The sequence below is a fragment of the Gorilla gorilla genome, chromosome 5 (genome assembly GCF_029281585.2).
Source record: "Gorilla gorilla gorilla isolate KB3781 chromosome 5, NHGRI_mGorGor1-v2.1_pri, whole genome shotgun sequence".
Classification (NCBI taxonomy): domain Eukaryota; kingdom Metazoa; phylum Chordata; class Mammalia; order Primates; family Hominidae; genus Gorilla; species Gorilla gorilla.
This window is the reverse complement of record NC_073229.2, coordinates 26,398,665-26,417,957: the sequence shown is the minus strand read 5'-3', so window position 1 is coordinate 26,417,957 and position 19,293 is coordinate 26,398,665. Positions and strand designations below refer to the sequence as shown.

Here is a 19,293-nt window from a genome sequence, read left to right as displayed (position 1 = left end):
TCAGCTGTGAGTTTAGGAACAGCAAGGAACTCTATCACTGCATTTAAAATTACTAAGGCTGGTTTGCTGGGTTAGATATACTACAACTCAGAGTTTCAAACGCACATCTTAACTTGAGAAATGAATTCAACTGTGTTCCGGAAAAAACAAAGTTAATGTTTTTAAAACTGCTGATTCCCAGATGAATTAAATTTAAACGATAACAAAATATATTCAGAGATGAAATATGAAATAGCAAAACTGTAGCAAAAAATAATTATAAAATTCTTACTTCATGAATGTTAAATTAAGTTTAGCCTAAAGCTGCCTTCTTACATATTTTAAGTTCTTCCTAAAGGTTTTTTGTACATAGCGAAGTGTAAAATAACTGGATGTGTAAACAGACTGTGACATACACTCTTGTGCCAATTACAGATTTTCAACCAATTACGAGCAGTCAGCTGGTCAACCCTTTTCAAATAAGACAAACATGGAGCTGTAACTGATCCAGCTATTTCTGCACCTCACTTCCATTTTCTGTGCATCTTTTTTTTGTGTCCATAAATCATCTCCAACGGTGGGGCAGCACTGAAGTCACTCTCAACCTATTCTGGTTGGTTCATGGGCTGCCCAATTCACCAATTTTTCTTTGCTCAATTAAACTCTGTTAAATTGTCTTAAATTTTTCTTTTAATGTGAGGTACAATTCACATTTTTCTATTTTCCATTTAATAAACTAAAATAACAAAGTTCCAATGAGAAACTCTTTAATTTGAGCAATAATTTGTATTTTTTTAAATGAAAGCCTGATGTTATTTCTGATTTCATTTCTTTTTTGTATATATTTTATCATATACACTTAAGCAAATCTTAGTCAAAAATCAAAAGGCAATCACAAAAGATTGTAAAGATACCTGTCAATCAAATGCCCACCTTCTTCTGCACATTTGTTAGAGAAGATGAAGAACAGAACTTCTTTTGTTATTTAAAAGTTAATGAAGGTGGCTGGTAACTCTGCCCTGTCCTGCTCAGCAGCATTGTGTTCGGATCTGGATGTGGGGATTCAACAGGTCGTTAACAAACAAAATTCCAAGTAATAGTTAAAAATTTTGAGGATGTTTAATAAGTGATGGAAAAAGACTAGACTATAATAGCTGCCTCTAAACATCTGAAGCATTCTCAGGTGAAAGAGAGATTTGTTTCATTCTCTGAGACTCTTGGAGGGCAAAAAGAAAACAAAGCAGGAGAACATTGCAGAAAGGAAGATATTGGCTCATTGTAAGAAAGGACTGTCTGATAATTATTTTGCCTGAAAATATATCTAGCTTTCAAGAGAGATGGCACTACGTATGTACAAAAAAGTGAGATGACCTCTTATTATGGCTGTTATAGAGGTATTCATCCATCTGGTGATGTTATATTAAATAATTTTCATGTTTCCTAATACCTCAGAGACCTTATACATGTAAAATAGTTATGTAAAACAAGTAAGTAGAATATTTAAATTCCATAAATGTGTTCCTTTGTTTAGAAAGCTCTTAGTCCACTATGTTGTAAGTTGATGAATGAATATATATGAAACTGTCCTAGAGCTTCTATTTTAAACCTCAGGATTTTATTAGTAGTCATCAGTGTATTATGTAATAGCTAGCTATCTAGATAGATGTACAAAGTTACTCGGTTATATATATATATATACACACATATACATGTATATGTATATATTATATATATGCGTGTGTATAGATAGATAGATACATAGTTATTCAGGCTAAGAAAGTAAATAAAACAATCAAAAAGTCAGTATTTTAATTTATACTTTACACGGCTTTAAGTTACAAAATCATTTTTGCTGAAGCACATAGAAGGCCTTAAATAAAATAAGCCCATACTCACTTTTAAAAAATCCTTAAAATTATATTTCCTAAATAAATATGTTACTGTTAATAACCAAATGCTTTATGATAATTTCTAGAGAGTTTCAGAGACAGTTAATTTTCTGTGAGGAATTTGTTTTATTTCTATTAAATGTATTCTGTTTGTATTGTTTTTGAATGTTCACAGTCTGACTCTGTTTCCTTCACTTCTGTCTTGGGAAAAAAGAGTATCAGAGAACACAAACAGCTTGGGCTGATGTAGAAAAAACAAAGGTAAGGAAAGGGCATTTTCTTCAAGTCTTATTATACCAGCCTCTTTGGTTTTTTGTTTCCTCATTTATCAAGGATGGATGGGAGTGGGGCCTGGAGCTGCCCAACCAGGGGCTGGCACCTCCAAACAATTAAAACAGCATGATATGATTGGGGCCAGATTTAAATTAAAGAAAGACAAAGAGAGGACATGGATTCCAGCAGATACCTAATGAACCAGCAATACACTGTACCAAAACTGGTGAATACACGTGGTACATACAAGGCAGTAGGAAACAAAGCAGCTTGCAAAGGTAAGCTAACTAAGAGAAATCTTTCCAATCGTGCGAGACTTGAAGGAGGGGTTCTTCTAAAACTGCCATTCTCAGCTGCCCATCCCAGTATTTAAATGACTAGGAGTAAAAGGGGAGGAGCTATAACTAAACTTGCTGAGCATTGTCACCAAGGCTGATCTTCTCCAAAAGGCAACTCTCCTATTTCTGGGACTATCTATGCTAGATGATGATGATGATGATGATGATGATGATGATAATGATAAAAAATAATTCTAGATAAGCCTATGGAAGAGTGATTCTCACTTGAGAATCTTTTCTTATTGCCATCATGGATAATATAAAAACCCTACAATAGGCTCTTTCAAAAAAGGTTATAAAAAATGAAGTAGGCTAAGAATCCATTTCCAATGACTCTTATGTGGGGATGAGTAGGATTTTGATGTTTTTAGGCTTTGAAGGGTATACTATTCAACAAAAAACATTATTAAGCACCCTAAAGCTATCCGTCTCCTCCCAACCATTCTCCACATTGGACCCAGAGGTAGCATTCTAAACTGTACATGTGATTAAGCCCCTCTTGCCTGTTCCACTCTTTGAAGTCTTCCCCCGGCCATAGCATTTCAGACCCTCTGCAGCCTCATTTCTTACCACCCTTCCTTTTCTATGTTGCTAAATGAAATTCCGCCACGTGCTTCTAAGGTCCCCTGTGCCTTTCCTACAAGGACACCTAACACTTTATTATTTGCTCTATGTATCTGTCTATCTTACCTGAAAAAATAGAAACTCTGACATACAGAATGCCATACCTTCAGTACCTAGCACAGGGCTTGGTACATAATTGGAATACAAAAAATATTTATTGAAAGAATGAATAAATAGACTCAGTGGAGAAACAGGGAGGCACTGGGCGAGTACATTTTATCGTGGATCTATAATGCATTGCCCTCTTTCCTACAAGGACCACAAGAATGATCCTTTTTGCAAATAGAGGAACAGAGGCAGAATGTTTGATGCCGCTTCTAAATCACACAAGTCGTTACTGTGGAGATGCCCTCCCCTCAAATTGAGATTTATTTTAACCATGCTGTCACAGACAAAAACACCGTCTACTGGATTAAGTTCCCAAAAAGGAGAGGAAAAAGATATTAAATGGATCAATATAGAAACCAGATATAAGTGTTGTTTCTCCAGAGGTTTTACTTTCATTAACTAACTTACCGAGGAAAAGTATTGCACAAATAATCCATGGGTATAAAATGATCCTGGTATTTGGAAGAAAGAAACTAAGAAAAGGACTGAATTTGCCTAGAGGCATTTCCAGATTAACCTATCTATACCATGTTGCTCCAACGGAATTAAAGGCATCACAGGAAATAGATATGCCCAAAACCTGATTTTCAATCTCTCGATAGTTTATCAGATCTCTGGCATCACCACGTTTTTGTAATTAAGCAAACCAGGCTTGCTCACACATAAGACCTATAAAAAAGACAGCTTCTCCCATTTCAGCACACTGCGTACTCCACGTCACAGGACGGACTCTGGTGTAAAATAAAAGGAGAGCACTCTGGTTAGCAAACACCACACCAAACACTGCCCTCTGGCTTTGCTCCACTGAGACTGAAAAGATCCTATCAGCCTTTTCAGGTTATCCACTCCACAGGACTTTGGATGTCTTCCGTTTCTGCAGCTGGTTACTTTTACGGTATAATCTGAGATTAAACATAGGAAAGAAGAAAAAAAAGAATTGCAAGAAGTGTACTCAAAATATGATAGTCCCACTAGGAAGCATGCAACACTTAAACCTTGAACACCAATGGCCATACACAACACTACCATGGCCTGACCAATAAATCAAACACACATGGCTGTGACTATTATCTGTATACCCCAAAGTCTCCCTGGTGAAAGATAAGAATCTACCTTTGAGTTTTTATAGGAATGTAACAGGAAAGGGTAGCCTTAAAGTTCTAGTGGAGGGAAGAAAAACAGAACATTTAACCTATGTTTACGGAAATCTATTACAAAGTCATGATGCCATAGCAAATTTGTGCCCAGCAATGTATGGCCGAGTGTTTACGATCTTTGTAGGCTGAAGTTCACCATGAAGACTTACACTTCTGTGGCTTTCTCCTGTGGGTGTTACTACCTTACCATTTGAAGTCTCTTAGAAACTCTTATCATTGAACAGTAAACCTGTTGCACTTCCAGCGCCTATTCAGATAGTCTTCTGGATCATCACAGAGAGATGTTTCCTAATCTTGCCTTTTTCTTTCATTGAGGGTGGTTACAATGTGCTAAGAGCTGTGAGTTCAGGGTGTCTGGCTGCTGAATACCTTCCTCTCCTGATGTCAGTCGAGTCGGTTCCATTTACCAGCTGTGTGACCTTGGGAAAATCCCTTAACCTCTCTGTGTCTCCTCTTTCTCTTTGGTAAAATGGGAACAATTATAGTCCTCACCTCAGAAAATTGTTGTAGGAATTGTTACAAAGCAATCAATGAGCTTCCTACCCAATGCTCATAGAGGCCAATACCACAGCACCAACTTTAGGAAAAAAAAAAAAAGCTTTATTGCAAATTGACTGGTAAGGAAACAGGAGGAAATACTCAAATCTGTATCCTCGGGCTGGGTAGGGTTTCATAAGCATAGGGTAAGGAGGTGTGATCTGATTGGATCTTGCAGTAGGTGATGCCAGGAGGCATGATCCAACTGGATCCTTCCATGGGGTGACCCCAGGGCTCAATCTGATTGGATCCTGGATCCTGCCATATGGTGTCCACTTCTCACATTGGTCCCCGCTCTTCCAGCTCTCCCACTGGAACTCTTGGGTTCCCCCCTGTGGTTGTGTGCTTGGTTCATTTGGGCAGGCTGAGGTTATACGACCTTCAACTTGGGGGTCCATGGCAGCTGAAAGACAATTCGCAACTTTGTTACATAAAAATTGAACCAGATTGGTCTGGTGTGGCTGCAGAATGAACGAAAACGGAGAAGATTTAGAACTGTGTCTGGCACGCAAGAAGAGCTAGAGAGGCGTTGCTAATACTCCCGTTACTCACAAATGAGGCTTATAATATATGATTTAGGAAAGAGGAGTGATATTCCTTCTCTCAGAGAGTCAAAACCCTGTTCTCATGACACCAAAGGTATCTTCTCAACTCCCTCAGACTCCTTCTGCTATGCTCACTTAATCTGTCAGATAAATTAAGTGAACTAGCTTCATAGTTACCTATGTTTATAACAATTATTTTCTGAAACAATGAATTCCATTTCTAAACTACTTTCAGAATACAACTCATTAAAATCAGGGACTGCCCTCTGAGCTCTCCTAGCTGACATTTAGCATGGTATGTGGGCTAAGAAAGACAGCAGAAGAGAAATATTTTATGGCAGCATCAGGCCATTTAATTAATATAAACATTTAGGAAAATCACTGTGAGTGAATCTGATAGTATGCTTTGTGCATGAGTGGTTTTGACTAACTATACCAGTTTCTACAGAATAGTTATGGTTGGCCGGGCGCAGTGGCTCACGCCTGTAATCCCAACACTTTGGGAGGCCGAGGCAGGTGGATCACCTGAGGTCGGGAGTTCGAGACCAGCCTGGCCAACATAGTGAAACCCTGTCTCTACAAAAATACAAAAATTAGTCGGGTAAGGTGGCTGATGCCTGTAATCCCAGCTACTCGGGAGGCTGAGGCAGGAGAATTGCTTGAACCTGGGAGGCGGAGGTTGCAGTGAGCAGAGATCACGCCATTACACTCCAGCCTGGGCAACAAGAGTAAGACTCCATCTTAAAAAAAAAAAAGAAGTTATGGTCTTGTTTTCAAAGTGCTTCCTAAGCATATGGGCAAGTTAACTTGTTTAACCTTTGTCCTTGGCCTGATGGAAAGCAGCAGAGATGCATTTGGTTAAAACCTTCCGGTTAATAGATGAATGCTTTGAAACACTGCTCATGATTTTCATTCCTTGTAATTATATAATAAATAGAGGAATAAAATCTCAATAAATTGTGTCCTGAGCAATGTTTGATTCAAGTGAAATTCCAATTTAATATGTTCTATGGATAATTTCATGTTTTCATCTTAAAATTTTTTAAATTTTTATGTTCAGGGGTACATGTGGAGGCTTGTTATACAGGTAAACTGCGTTTCACGAGGGTTTGGTATACAGATGATTTTGTCAGCCAGCTAATAAGCATAGTACCTGATCCACACCCTCCCTTTCCCCATTAGTATGTGTCTTGGGAAGAAGCAGTGTGGTACTCTGAGAAAAGTATGACTTTTGGATTTAGTCAGACCTGCATTTGAATCCCGTTTCTGCAACTTTACAGCTGTTGGAACTTGGGAAATTTGCTTAGCTTCTCTGAGTTTGTTTCCTAAACTATGAAATAGAGATGAAAATGGCCGATGGCACACACCTGGGCCAGTGCCTGACGCTCGTAGGTGCTTCAATTGTGTTGGTTCTTCTCTCCTTTTCCTCTCCGCGCTCATTGAAGTGCAGGTCCCAAAGACTTCCATGTGGGTAGAGCACTTGCTGCTCCATCTCTTCCAGGGCAGTGCTTTCATGCCACTAACTTAGGACCAAAAACAACAACAACAACAAAAACCCCACCAGCTTTCACACTCTTCTACTCTGTTTCAGTACCCCCTGCTGCTTCTTTCAAAGGAGAGCCTCTCATTCCCCCTGACCTCAAACATTTCTCAGATCCTAGGAATATGCATTATCTATTTTCCACTTCAACCCAGATTAAAATTGTGGCTCTGCCACTTTTTGCTGTGTGACATTGGGGAAGTTACTTAACCTCTCTGTGGCTCCACTGCTTTGTCTATAAAATAGGAATAATAGAAAGACCTAACTCGAGGTCGTTTTGAGAATTATAGGAGCTAACAAAGGTAAATCACCTAGAACATTTTCAAGCACATGGGCAGCACTCAAATGCTAGCTACTATTGTTAATATTCTGCTCCAGCTCCCTGGGGCCGTCAACCCAGATTTTTCTTGTGGTCATGCTGTTCCCACACCAATCTTGTGTAACCAGAAACTATCTATGGCCACTCCTACCACAGCCACTGACACCTACAAGTAGGGGGCTAGTTCTTTAGGGTCTCTGATGAGCCACCTGCGACTCTCTGCTACCTGGGGACATCCCGCTGCCACCATGTACATGTGATGTCCCCTCTACATGGCCCTGACAGCCATGCAGCTGCCTTTCTGCCAGACAGAAACATTTGTTTCTGTTTTACTATTTTTTTCATAGATATTTCTCTACCACTCAGGTGTGATTTCACAGGGCTGGACCAGGGGATGATACTGATGACACATCTTCCCCTAATCTCAGATCACCCTTTCTGACCAGAAGCCATTTTTCTTGGATCTATGGTCTGTGCTTTGATTTCTCCCATCCGGAAGGTCAACTTTGTTAGGAAGATTCCTAATACCTCTTGCAAATAAAGCTGCTCCTCAGTGTGCCTCACATGTCTGAAGCCTGGACCTCCACTGCATGCTGATGGTCCTCCTCTTGGTGATACAAGTCACTGAAATCTCTAACTAGAGTTTTGCACAGGAAATTTCCTTGTTAGAAAAGTCAAATATGATTTCAATAAAGCAGCCAGAGGACCTGATGCTACTCTATCAGAAAATATACAAAGCAGCAATATGATGCTACAGAGAAAAACAGTTTTCTTCCCTATCTATATGGTCAGCTTTAATCTAGTCTCAAAGAGGGGAATCCCAAATGTCTTTTGTACACATTTGTCCACAAATGGGCATTTGCATGTGGTTAAGTTGTTGACATTTCTAGGCAGAAGAATGGTTTGGGGAAAGCAATGGATGAACATTTTCTACTTTGGTTTCAACTTCTTAATACTAAGTAGAAATCCCTTTTTCTGATATCATAGGCAAGATGACCCCCTAAGAAACAGCCTGGACAAGTGTGAGTGCCAGAGTAGCAGCACACGTCTGCGACATTCTCACAGCACACACTGTGAGAATGGCACCTGCGCAGATACTAATCTCAAGCCATCCGCAGCGTGTCCCTGGTAAAAAGAAAAGAAAACCATGAGAGTTCTAAAAGAAAATAAGAAAAGAATATTTGCCCAATTGCCTTGGTGTTTGGTTTGAAATGAATAAATAGTTTTGATGAAATTTCATCATTAGAATGTAAGCTCCATGACGGTAAGAAACTTAATCTGTCATGCTAACTACACGATCACCAGCAACTAGAATGTTTTTGTTTAATGTTCACTCAGAGTTAGTGACCATTTAACATATGAGAGCTATGCACTAGATACATAGAAGTTTATTCATTCATTCATTCTTCCATTTAGCATATATTTATTTAGAACCTACCAAGTCTACATGGACGACTGACTGAATGAATGTATGAATTAATGAAGTTTTCTCAATATCAGAATTTAGTAGGTTTTGTATTTTAATTTACTGATACTTTGAACTAGTTAGGCTCAAAGTCTGACAGACCGTAGGATTATTTTTTAATGCTCCTTCAGAATTAATGATTACTTCGAATATGAAAGGTAAGCACTGAAGTTGAACAAGTGCAAATTATAACATTCTAAAAAATACAGCTAGTAATTGTATTTCAGAGGTCACAATCAACAAGGTCTAGGCCAGATGTATCTGAATCTATATCTAAATATTTTACATCTATGTAAACTTAAATTGTGGAAAGCTGTGATCTTAAAATATTGAACTTGGAAATTCTTATAAAAGATCAATGATTAGTGTAAAACATTAGTGTAGTGTAAAACCACTGTCATTACCCAAACTCTTGGGACACTGAAGTTATGACTTTTTAACTGTGGGATTTTTCACTCTTCAGTTAGTTCTAGAGCTCATTATAAGGAAATATGTACACATAAGCTTAGGGGGAAAATTTTTTTGAAAAACTACTATTGTCTTTCCTTCAGTCTTCTTACTGAGGAAAAAAGTGGTTGTCACAGATCTTACATTTATGTAGAGTATATTTAGTGAGTTACAACTTGGATTGTGTCCTGTGATGTGAATGCTGTGTGTTTTGATATCAATGGTTTCTACTGCAATCACAGAATTATTTTGCATTAATCTCTTTAAATAGAAATTATAACCTTTGGGTATGACATTTTGTTTAACAAAGATAAAAGCATTACAAAAACTAGTAATGGGTGCTTATTTAATATGTAGGTAATTTTAACTTAAAATATAGTCTATACTGGTGTTCTAAATTGATTCACATTTGTCATTATTCTTCAAACCTGCCCATCTTTATCTAAAATGTTTCAACGGATGTTTTGATTACCACATTAAAATAAAATAAAGTGAGTTTGATATGCATGAACCTTTGCAACCTTACAGAGTTACAGATTTAAAACATGATCCTGGGAACTAACTTTGCTTTGACTCTGAATTTTTTGTATGTATTTGTGCCCCCACCCTCCTCCCATCTTTGTGTTATGTTAAAAGACATTTGATCAGTTAAAGTTGATCATGGAAGATGATTTGGCATCCATGTATGGCTGAGAAACCCACACACAAATATGAAAAAGGCTACTAAGCAAAAGAGCCCTGATTAAGCTTCTTTTAACCTAGCTACTTAAATAGCTAATCTCTACTTTTTATATCTGTTACATTTTATGCCAATCAAAAAGCCTTCCAAATCATAATTTTTAACAGTTTGAAAATGTTTGTTCCTGGCTTTTTAAAATTAGCATTGACTCCAGTACCTCTGATACTAGAAAACTAGTGCCAGCCAACATGTGCAAGATAAACATTTTAATGATAAATGGTTTTCTGACCAATTTCTTTCTTCTTTTCTTCCTTCCTCTTCTCCTCTCCTTGCCTTGCATCTCACCTCTTCCCACCTCTCCTTCCTCCATCCCTTCTTTCCTTTCTACTTCTTTCTTTCTTTCCTTTTCTTCTTTCTTTTCCTTTTCCTTCTTATTTTTCACTTTCCCTTCCTTCTCTTCCCCTACCCTCATCTCTTCTCTCTGTAATGTCCTCATTATGTAAGCAAATGATTAAACCGTGGAGACATTCAAATCACAGAAGTGATCAAACAGCCACAAGGATCTTGATTTCCTCCTTAGAGGTCTGGAGAATTGGCTTAATCTCTTGCAGAAAACTCTTTTCTGGGTTGGATCAGCCTTACATAATTGGGTGCAACTTGAGTTCTACTTCAAATAAGAGGACCCTCCAGGCCAGGCTGCTGTGCACTTGTCTCCTTAGAGATTTTCACAATGCCTCTATGATAGCCAATGGCCACAGAAAGTTCAATAATCCCTAGTTATGAATTGGAACTGGTTTATTAGATCTTAGTCAATGAACAATATGAAGGAGTGAGTTGTATCTTAGAGGTGGCACAAAGGATTCATTTTAATTAGCCCTCAAATGTAAAAGGTTGTGAACCACAGAAGATCTATCTGTGCATTGAAAACTGTTATGTGTATAAGCCTTCTCAGAAAGAAAAGGAAGCATAGAGAGTGGTGAATTGCTTTCCAGGAGAGAAATCTTGCATCTTTTTGGAATAAACACGTTTTGAGTATCTAACACCTATTTCTTCTGGGCACAGACATTATTTCTAAACTGAATGTGTTTTTTGTTTGAGTAAATAAAGCATAGAATTTCACAGAATTATTTTCCAACTACAGAATTTCACAGAATTTTCCAGAAACTGGTATGTATTTCTTCCATAAGCTCAAGACCTTTCCTTTCAAATTATGCATCTGTGTGGATGATTCGTTGTGTGCAAGGAACCTCACAAGGTAAGAAGTGAAAGCAAAAAGCTAAGTGGTATACAACCTGATGGTTCTTACCTGTAAGGATCTTACATAAACAGATAAATTGGTTACCCAAACAATCATGGTGGAAGCTGTAGTCTGGCAATGAGCTCTTCTAGGACCCTCTAGAAGTGACCCAACCATTATATGTTTTGTTATTCCACATAAAAGAAGGAACAACATTGTTCTCTGCCCTCCTCCCCCAGGGGGACTGGGGATAATGTTGGTAAAGTTTATAAAAGTTCTTGCTATTATGATTCGTCTTAATTTACTTGAACTTACTTGATCTATACTCTGCTAATGTATTGTCAGTGCTCAACACGCACACAAACATGCACACACACACACACACACACCCTTTGTGGAAGAATATATGCCACACCTCCCAGCTGATCAGCTTATAGGAGGAACATTAGCATGCTTGATAGAATGTCTTCCGTATGTGCAAAATGAATTTATGTTTTGTCCCATTTTTTATGCAGGCTCCCTAATGCTTTTTAAACATGATGTCATCATAAGAACATGTGTATACATGTACTTCTGCATAGAGCACTAAAATTAAATTGACTTGCTGGCAAAAGTTAGAGAAAATCCTTTTCTAGCTTCTCTGTACCACTCAATAAATTATTACAGTCTGTGCACAAAACACAAATTACATGCTTTATTAGTATGTTCTGTGGTAACCTCAAAACCACAAGTGTTTACATGTGCTGCACGCATGCACTTTGGGGCTTTTTAATAGCGGGTTGACAAGAGATTAAAGGCAGAAATATGGCATTTTATTAAAGCAAACATATCAGCATGCCTACCATGATAAAATGATCTAGTTTTCTTCAGACACGAAAGTTTCTGTTGAGTGATACCTTTGCAATTCCTTGAGGGCACCCTATTATTCACTTTCCTCAACAGAGAGCAGCTGCAAATGGTCTCCAATTTTCAAAGAGTGTTGCCTGGTCATTCTTTACTGTCAAAATGAAGAAGAGCATAAAAGTTAAGTCAATAAAGTAATATGAAATGCTTAATATAAAAATTCTAGAATGAATGATTAACCATTAAAAACTTACAGTAGCTATTTCATCCAGGAAAAAAAAAATTAACATTTCCCCTGAAACCTATTAACACACCTTGTAAACAATATTCTTTTTTGAAATATATGACCTTTCTTAATGCTCTCCACACACAATGCATTTTTTCTTCTATCCACTTCACCTCACTGATATGAAGTTAAATTCCCCAGGAGAGAGTGCTTCGAGCTCCTTCCTCAGAATCATATGGTCTCCTCTTGTATATTCCAAACGGATGCATTCATTTGTGTTAGGTGATGCAACAACCTGTTGTTGTTAATACAACTTCAAAATTACAGACTTTGCCAGTGGACAATCAACAGGCCAAAGATAATGCCTACCTTGGGGCCCACGCTTCCTTATCAATCTATAAAATCTTATACATTGATAATTATGGAAATTGGTATACAAACCTGTTCTCGGTTACACCCATCTTTCATCTATGTCTCTACTGTATCTATGGATGTTGTGTAGAGGGCCATGTGCAGAGAAAAGCAGACTTAAAAGATTTTTTTTTATATTTTTGAGGAAGCTATTTGAAAGAGCAGGGCTGAATTTAGTCTAGGACTTCTTTTCAAAGTTAAATCAGAAAAAAATCAAGAATATTCAGGACCTATCCTATAGCAAATCCCTCCATACCATGATGTTGCTAAGGAAAATAACTCCTTGGGCATAAGACTTACCAAGAATGATTTTGATGAAAAATGATATAGTTGGGGTCAACAAGACCGCTCTTTGAGGCTGCCAAATGTTTTCCACACCGCAGTTTTAGAGCTATTGGGGAAGCCTCCATCGTGTCATCCTCAGAAAGCCATCACCAGGGCTGTGTCCTGTTGGTTAACTTAGGAATGAGTGGGTATGACTTGTTTCTGGAAAAAATCTCACATTGTATGAATTTTAAGTATTCCTGTAAATTTATTTGTTTTAACGGATACTGTGAAATGTCATTTCTCAGATGTTTTATTCCAGGAATTGGACAGAAAATTTGTTTTAACATATACTGTGAACTGTCATTTCTCAGATGTTTTATTCCAGAAATTGGACAAAGATGTTCAAACTGCTCCTAGTAGGGAGACAGGAAACATACTGACTGGTGGCCTTATTGGGTTATCAAGAATTTGTCTAGCAACTTAGAAGCATTCTGCTCTTGAGGAAAACCTCAAAGAAAAAGGATGCGTGGAAAAGAAACAACTAAAGAATATACAGCAAGTCCTGGACAATAATACTCAAATGCTTTAGGTAGGTGCAGATAAAATGTGAAACGCCCCTTATATAGTCTTTGTTTGTTTGTTCTATGTTGACATTTTTTAAATGAAACAGTAGATTCCCCTCAAAAAACCCACAACTTACCTGCTCTCTCCTCACATGGATGAGCCTGGCCTTTCCATTCCTGCCCTATAGGACTAATTCTACAACTATCTCTGGGTAAAGGCTGGGAGGTAGGGAGGATCAATGTGGGGAGGGTCCCTTTGTATCCTCTTCTATCAGCCATTTCAATGCAATTTTAAAAAGATAAATTTTATATAATTAGCTATTTTTCATGCATTTGACTTATTAAAACACTTCTGAACAAGATACATGATTTCTGGTAGGTTTTAGTTACATTTACATGTGTTTATGTTGTGTGTGTGCGTGCATGCGTGTGTGTGTGTGTGTGTATTTTTGGTGTTACTGGCATAAGTTGTGCTATGCAATCTAGGAGATTGAAACTAATTATAGCAGTGAGGCTAACAAAGTGTGAAAAGTGTGAAAGCCATGAATCTGAATGAAACTTTCCACTTCTGTCTATGAGTTTTTATAAAAACTCTGATGATATTTTCACCCAAAATATGTGTTTTTCTTATTTTAAATTGTTAGCAAGCTAAATAAATCATCCTGATTATTTTTATATTACATGGTTAATTTATACATTTTTGCAAATGACATCAATTCCTTTCTTCTTGTGTCTCTTCTTGTCCTTTTTGCTTCCCTCTACAAACACTCAATGCATATTATATGTTTTTATATACACACATATGGACCATGGTTCTAGGTGTTAAACACACAGAGGCAAATTAAACTTCAATCCTGACTTCAGTGAAATTACAATTCAATTTGTAAGCATCATGATAAGGATAAGTAGAAGATTATGTGAAGTATACACCATGGAATACTATGCAGCCATAAAAAATGATGAGTTCATGTCCTTTATAGGGACATGGATGAAATTGGAAACCATCATTCTCAGTAAACTATCGCAAGAACAAAAAACCAAACACCGCATATTCTCACTCATAGGTGGAAATTGAACAATGAGATCACATGGACACAGGAAGGGGAATATCACACTCTGGGGACTGTTGTGGGGTGGGGGGAGGGGGGAGGGATAGCATTGGGAGATATACCTAATGCTAGATGACGAGTTAGTGGGTGCAGCGCACCAGCATGGCACATGTATACATATGTAACTAACCTGCACAATGTGCACATGTACCCTAAAACTTAAAGTATAATAATAATAAAAAAAAGATTATGTGAAGTAATTCCCCAGATTGTTTATGGTTTTATGCTACACAGCACAATAAGTGACTAACATACGTTATCTCATTCAAACCTTTGGAATTGAGAAAGATATGAGAAATCTGAAAAAGAGATCAGGAACAAATAGACATAGAAGAAGAACTAGGAAGCTACAGTGTCATGCAACCCAGAGGTAAATTGTAAGTAATGCCAAGTGTCATGGAAATATCAAGGATCAGGCTGGGTGTAGTGGCTCACACCTGAAATCCCAGCACTTTGGAAGGCCAAGGTGGGTGAATCACTTGAGCTCAGGAGTTTGAGACCAGCCTGGCCAACATGATAAAACCCCATCTCTACTAAAAATACAAAAATTAGCCGGGCATGGTGGCACACGCCTGTAGTTCCAGCTACTCGAGAGGCTCAGGCAGGAGAATTGCTTGAGCCTGGGAGGCGGAGGGGTTGCAGTGAGCTGAGATCATGCCATTGCACTCCAGCCTGGCCAAGAGAGCTAGATTCCGTCTCAAAAAAAAAAAAATCAAGGATCAATATGGTATATAAGCAATGATTTGGAGAATGATGCCATCATTAATATTTAAGAAAGTAATGGAATGGAATTATTTAATTAGTCAAGGTGAATGCAGATATTTATCTTTGTTCTCTTATGAAATTTTATTAAAATGACAGTAAAGGGAAAAGGAAAACATTACAAAATTAAATTAAAGGAAAAAGGAAAACATTACAAAATTAAAAAGTGTTTAAGAAAAAAATGGTAGCAGATGAAAGATTTCAAGACTACTCAGGAAAATGGAAAGTGATAGCTATATGATAGCAAGCTTATGTATCAGCCTCTCCACTCTATTCAGGGCCAAACAAGAAGCAAGTTAATTTTCACCAAGCAATTCCAGAATATCTCAAAAATTAGAGGCAGTGGGTACATATAGAGGCAAAGACACAGGATTAATGAGAAAAGGGGAATTGATAATACCCCATGATCTCACTCATATGGGGAATCTAAATGAGTTGTTCATAGAAGTAGAGAGTAGAATGGTTATTACCAGAGGCTGGGGAGGGGATGAGGGATGTGGCATGGGGAGAGGTTGGTGAACAAGTGTAAAGTTACAGTTAGCTAAGAGGAATAACGTCTGCTGTTCTATTACACAGGAGGGTAACTGTAATTAACAAAAATGTATTGTATATTTCAAAATAGCTAGAAGAGGATTTTTAATGTTCTCACCACAAAGAAATGACAAGTGTTAGAGATGATGGATATCCTTATGCAATAATAACATGATCCTTATGCAATGTCTACATGTATCAAAACATCACACCGTACCCAAAAAGTACGTACAATCATGTATCAACTAAACACAAAATAAAACTTAAAAAAAAACTGTACACTCCAAATGCTCTCTCCTATCTGATAAGGAACAACATTTCTGCCACCCTACAGGAGACGGGATGTTTACTATGGAAATACTTTGAACCAGAGAAGCTCTGGGATCACAGACATCAGACACAGTTGAACATAAGACTGAAGCACCAGTGCAGTGAGCCGAGATCACGCCACTGCACTCCAGCCTGGGCGACAAAGCGAGACTCCAACTCAAAAAAAAAAAAAAAAAAAAAAAAAGAGTGAAGCACCAGAAAGAGAGATAGTGAACTCTCTTTCTTATAAGAATCCCCCCACCTCCTCCAAAAGGTTGAGTTTCTACATGGTCAACAAATCACACCCACTTACTTGCCCAGGACTTTCTTTTAGTGTATCACTGCATCATTTTGGAATATGAACGGAGATCCAGAATAATGCAACATGTTTTAAAGTCTCCAACATGAAAGACAAAGATCAAAGGAGATAGAAAAGGAACTCAGAGAAAATGAGACCATTAAGAGAGGAAGTGAAAGCTAAAAAAACAAATGAGCAAATGCAAAAGAACAACAAGACAACCCTGGAATTGATAACCTCGAAAAATAAGTGAGAAAGTAAGAGAAGATTCATGAAACCAAGAAGAATACTATTAAATAAAACGAATATTCAGAAAAAAATTACTCTCAGAAATTACCAACTAGTACAAAATAAATCAAAAATGCTACTTAAGGACTGGAAGATACAATAGAAGAAAACGCAAAAGATAAAACAAAAATATATGAAAATGAAAAAAATGGATAAAAAAGAATCAATTTAGGAGCTACAGAGAGAACAACAAACTCAGAAGGAAGAAATCCCTTAAAGAAATAACAGAAATAAACATCTCAAAATTAAAAATAACCCAAAGCATTTCTTACCACATTGAAGGACCCAAGAAACATTCAACTCATTGAATGAAAGGACTCCACCAAAATGTGTCATTTAAAATACATACTTCAGGCTGGGTGTAGTGGCTCATGCCTGCAATCCCAGCACTTTGGAAGGCTGAGGTTGGCAGATTGCTTGAATTCAGGAGTTTGGGACTAGCCTGGGTAACATAGCAAAACTCTGTCTCTACAAAAATAAAAATACAAAAATTAGCCAGGCATGATGGTATGGGCCCATGGTCCCAGGTACGTGGGAGGCTGAGGTAGGAAGAGCGCCTGAGCCTGGGAGGTCGAAGCTGCAGTGAACTATGATTGTCCCACTGCACTCCAGCCTGGGCAAGAGAGCAAGATCCTGTCTCAAATAATAATAATAATAACACATACATACATACATACATACATACATACATACATACATACATACTTCAGCCAGGCATGGTGGCTCATGCCTGTAATCCCAGCATTTTGGGAGGCCAAAGCTGGAGGATCGTTCAAGTCCAGGAGTTCAAGCCCAGCCTGGGCAATATAGGGAGACCCCATCTCTACAAAAAAATTTAAAAATTAGCCAGGTGTGGTAGCATGTGCCTGTAGTTTCAGCTACTCGGGAGGCTGAGGTGCGAGGATCACCTGAGCCCAGGAGGTTGAGACTACAGCCTGGGTGACAGAGTGAGACCCTGTCTCAAAACAAAAGAAAAGAAAACAAAACAAAACACTATACTTCTCAGCCATAAAAAAGAATGAGACCATGTCTTATGCAGCAACATGGATGGCACTGGAAGCCATTATCCTAACTGAAATCACTCAAAAATAGAAAGTCAAACACTGCATGTCCTCACTTATACACGGGAGCTAAATAATGGGCCCACATGAACATACAGAGGGGAATAGTAGATGCTGACTCCGAAACATGGGAGAGCAGGATGAAGGTTGAAAAATGACCCACTGGGTACAATGCTCACTATTTAGGAGATGGGTGTACTAAAAGCCCAGACCTCACCACTATGCAATATATGCATGCAAGAAATCCTCAGCAGTACCCACTAAATATATTTTTTTAAAATTTCAAGGCCTAGACTCCCAGAGAAAAGGAAGATCTTGAAAGCTTACAGGTGAATATCTTAGTATTAAAGTTTACCGTATCAATAAGGATGCTATAGTGCTGTCAAAGAATCTGAAGATAAATCAGTAATAAATACACAGGGAATATAAGAAAACAACACAAATTAAGACAATTATTAACCTCCAAAGAATATAAGAAAGGGAATGTAATTGTAGTACTCTGCATTACTTAACTATGGACAATATGCATCTAGTTGTTATACTGTAAACAGGGACTAGTGATTTAATACAAAAATTGTAATTGAAATAGGGCAGGCAGGTGAAAGAAGATGAGGGGGGTTAGAGAGTTCCTTAGGGAAGATTCTTCTGTTGTAAGAAACCAATAAACAACACATAAAATAAAGTCCGGAAATAAGAATGTATGCATGTTATTTTGCAAAACAGATTTTCATGTCAGAGAAAATGTCCAAAAGAATTTCTGAGGAGTAAGTTAGAGAGGGATAAGACCAACAACTGCTATTTTTATTTTCAAGCCTTATAGTTTTCAGTGCTTTTAAATGTATTTATATGTATTAGTTAGCTAAAAATTTTAAAAATGAATACATTCAATGAGGTTAATCTAAATGCATTAATATCGTACTATGTTGAAAACACATTGTTATATGACGCGGGCTGCAGAAAAATACATTTAGTACTAACCCAATTATGTTGTTAATATATTTAAATATTTACTTCTAGCTATAATTTTGTTGAAAACGACTTAAAAGACCACATCAAACTGGATGGCAACTCCATGGGAGGAACTTTGACTTAACTCAAAATAGGTTTGATTCCCTGAAATTTTTATATTTACAGTGTCTTCAGATATTACAGGCATAATTTTTAAATATTTGGACACTAAACAATATTCAGTCCATATGAAATTACATATATGTGCATGGGAAAATAAATAAATTCACAATCACTGAAAGGTTGAGATGATATCTTAGGATAAAAGGCTTTCATTTCATTTTTACTCAATTATTTACACTTTTCTCTGTTGTTTGGATTTTTGGACAGGATAAAGCAAGTATGCATTAGCATAAGCAACCATGACATTAATATAAAGCTGCAACATGAAAATATATATGCACTAAAAACAACTCCCGGAAAGAAGGATAAAAAATAAAGGGTTGTAATTAAGACGGTATGATTACAAGGGTGAATTTT

The 19,293-nt window shown here is 37.5% G+C and overlaps 1 protein-coding gene and 1 long non-coding RNA gene across 2 annotated transcripts in view; both read right to left on the bottom strand.

Moving 5' to 3' along the window:
* Window positions 1–4,049: 4,049 nt before the first annotated feature.
* LOC129534230 (uncharacterized) lies at window positions 4,050–8,434 on the bottom strand. Its single transcript, XM_063707282.1, has 3 exons — window positions 6,818–8,434; window positions 4,912–5,308; window positions 4,050–4,113 (listed from the first exon to the last, which is right to left on the bottom strand). The coding sequence occupies exons 1-3, from the start codon at window positions 6,963–6,965 to the stop codon at window positions 4,050–4,052; spliced, it is 609 nt and encodes a 202-aa protein (XP_063563352.1). The 5' UTR covers window positions 6,966–8,434.
* A 3,371-nt stretch (window positions 8,435–11,805) lies between these two features.
* Window positions 11,806–19,293, bottom strand: part of LOC101127982 (uncharacterized) — a 341,199-nt gene continuing 333,711 nt past the window's right edge. Inside the window, exons 4-5 of the long non-coding RNA XR_002006576.2 lie at window positions 12,918–13,064; window positions 11,806–12,134 (exon numbers count right to left, since the gene is read on the bottom strand). This is a non-coding gene — a long non-coding RNA (uncharacterized lncRNA). The remainder of the gene's footprint in view (window positions 12,135–12,917; window positions 13,065–19,293) is intronic.

Coding starts and splice junctions, on each gene's coding strand:
- LOC129534230 (XM_063707282.1), bottom strand. CDS start 6,965: ATGAAAGCACTGCCCTGGAAGAGATGGAGCAGCAAGTGCTCTACCCAC. Junction 5,309..6,817: donor AGCGTCAGGCACTGGCCCAG/GTGTGTGCCATC, acceptor ATTGTCTTTCAG/CTGCCATGGACCCCCAAGTT. Junction 4,114..4,911: donor TTGGCCTCTATGAGCATTGG/GTAGGAAGCTCA, acceptor GTTTAATCTCAG/ATTATACCGTAAAAGTAACC.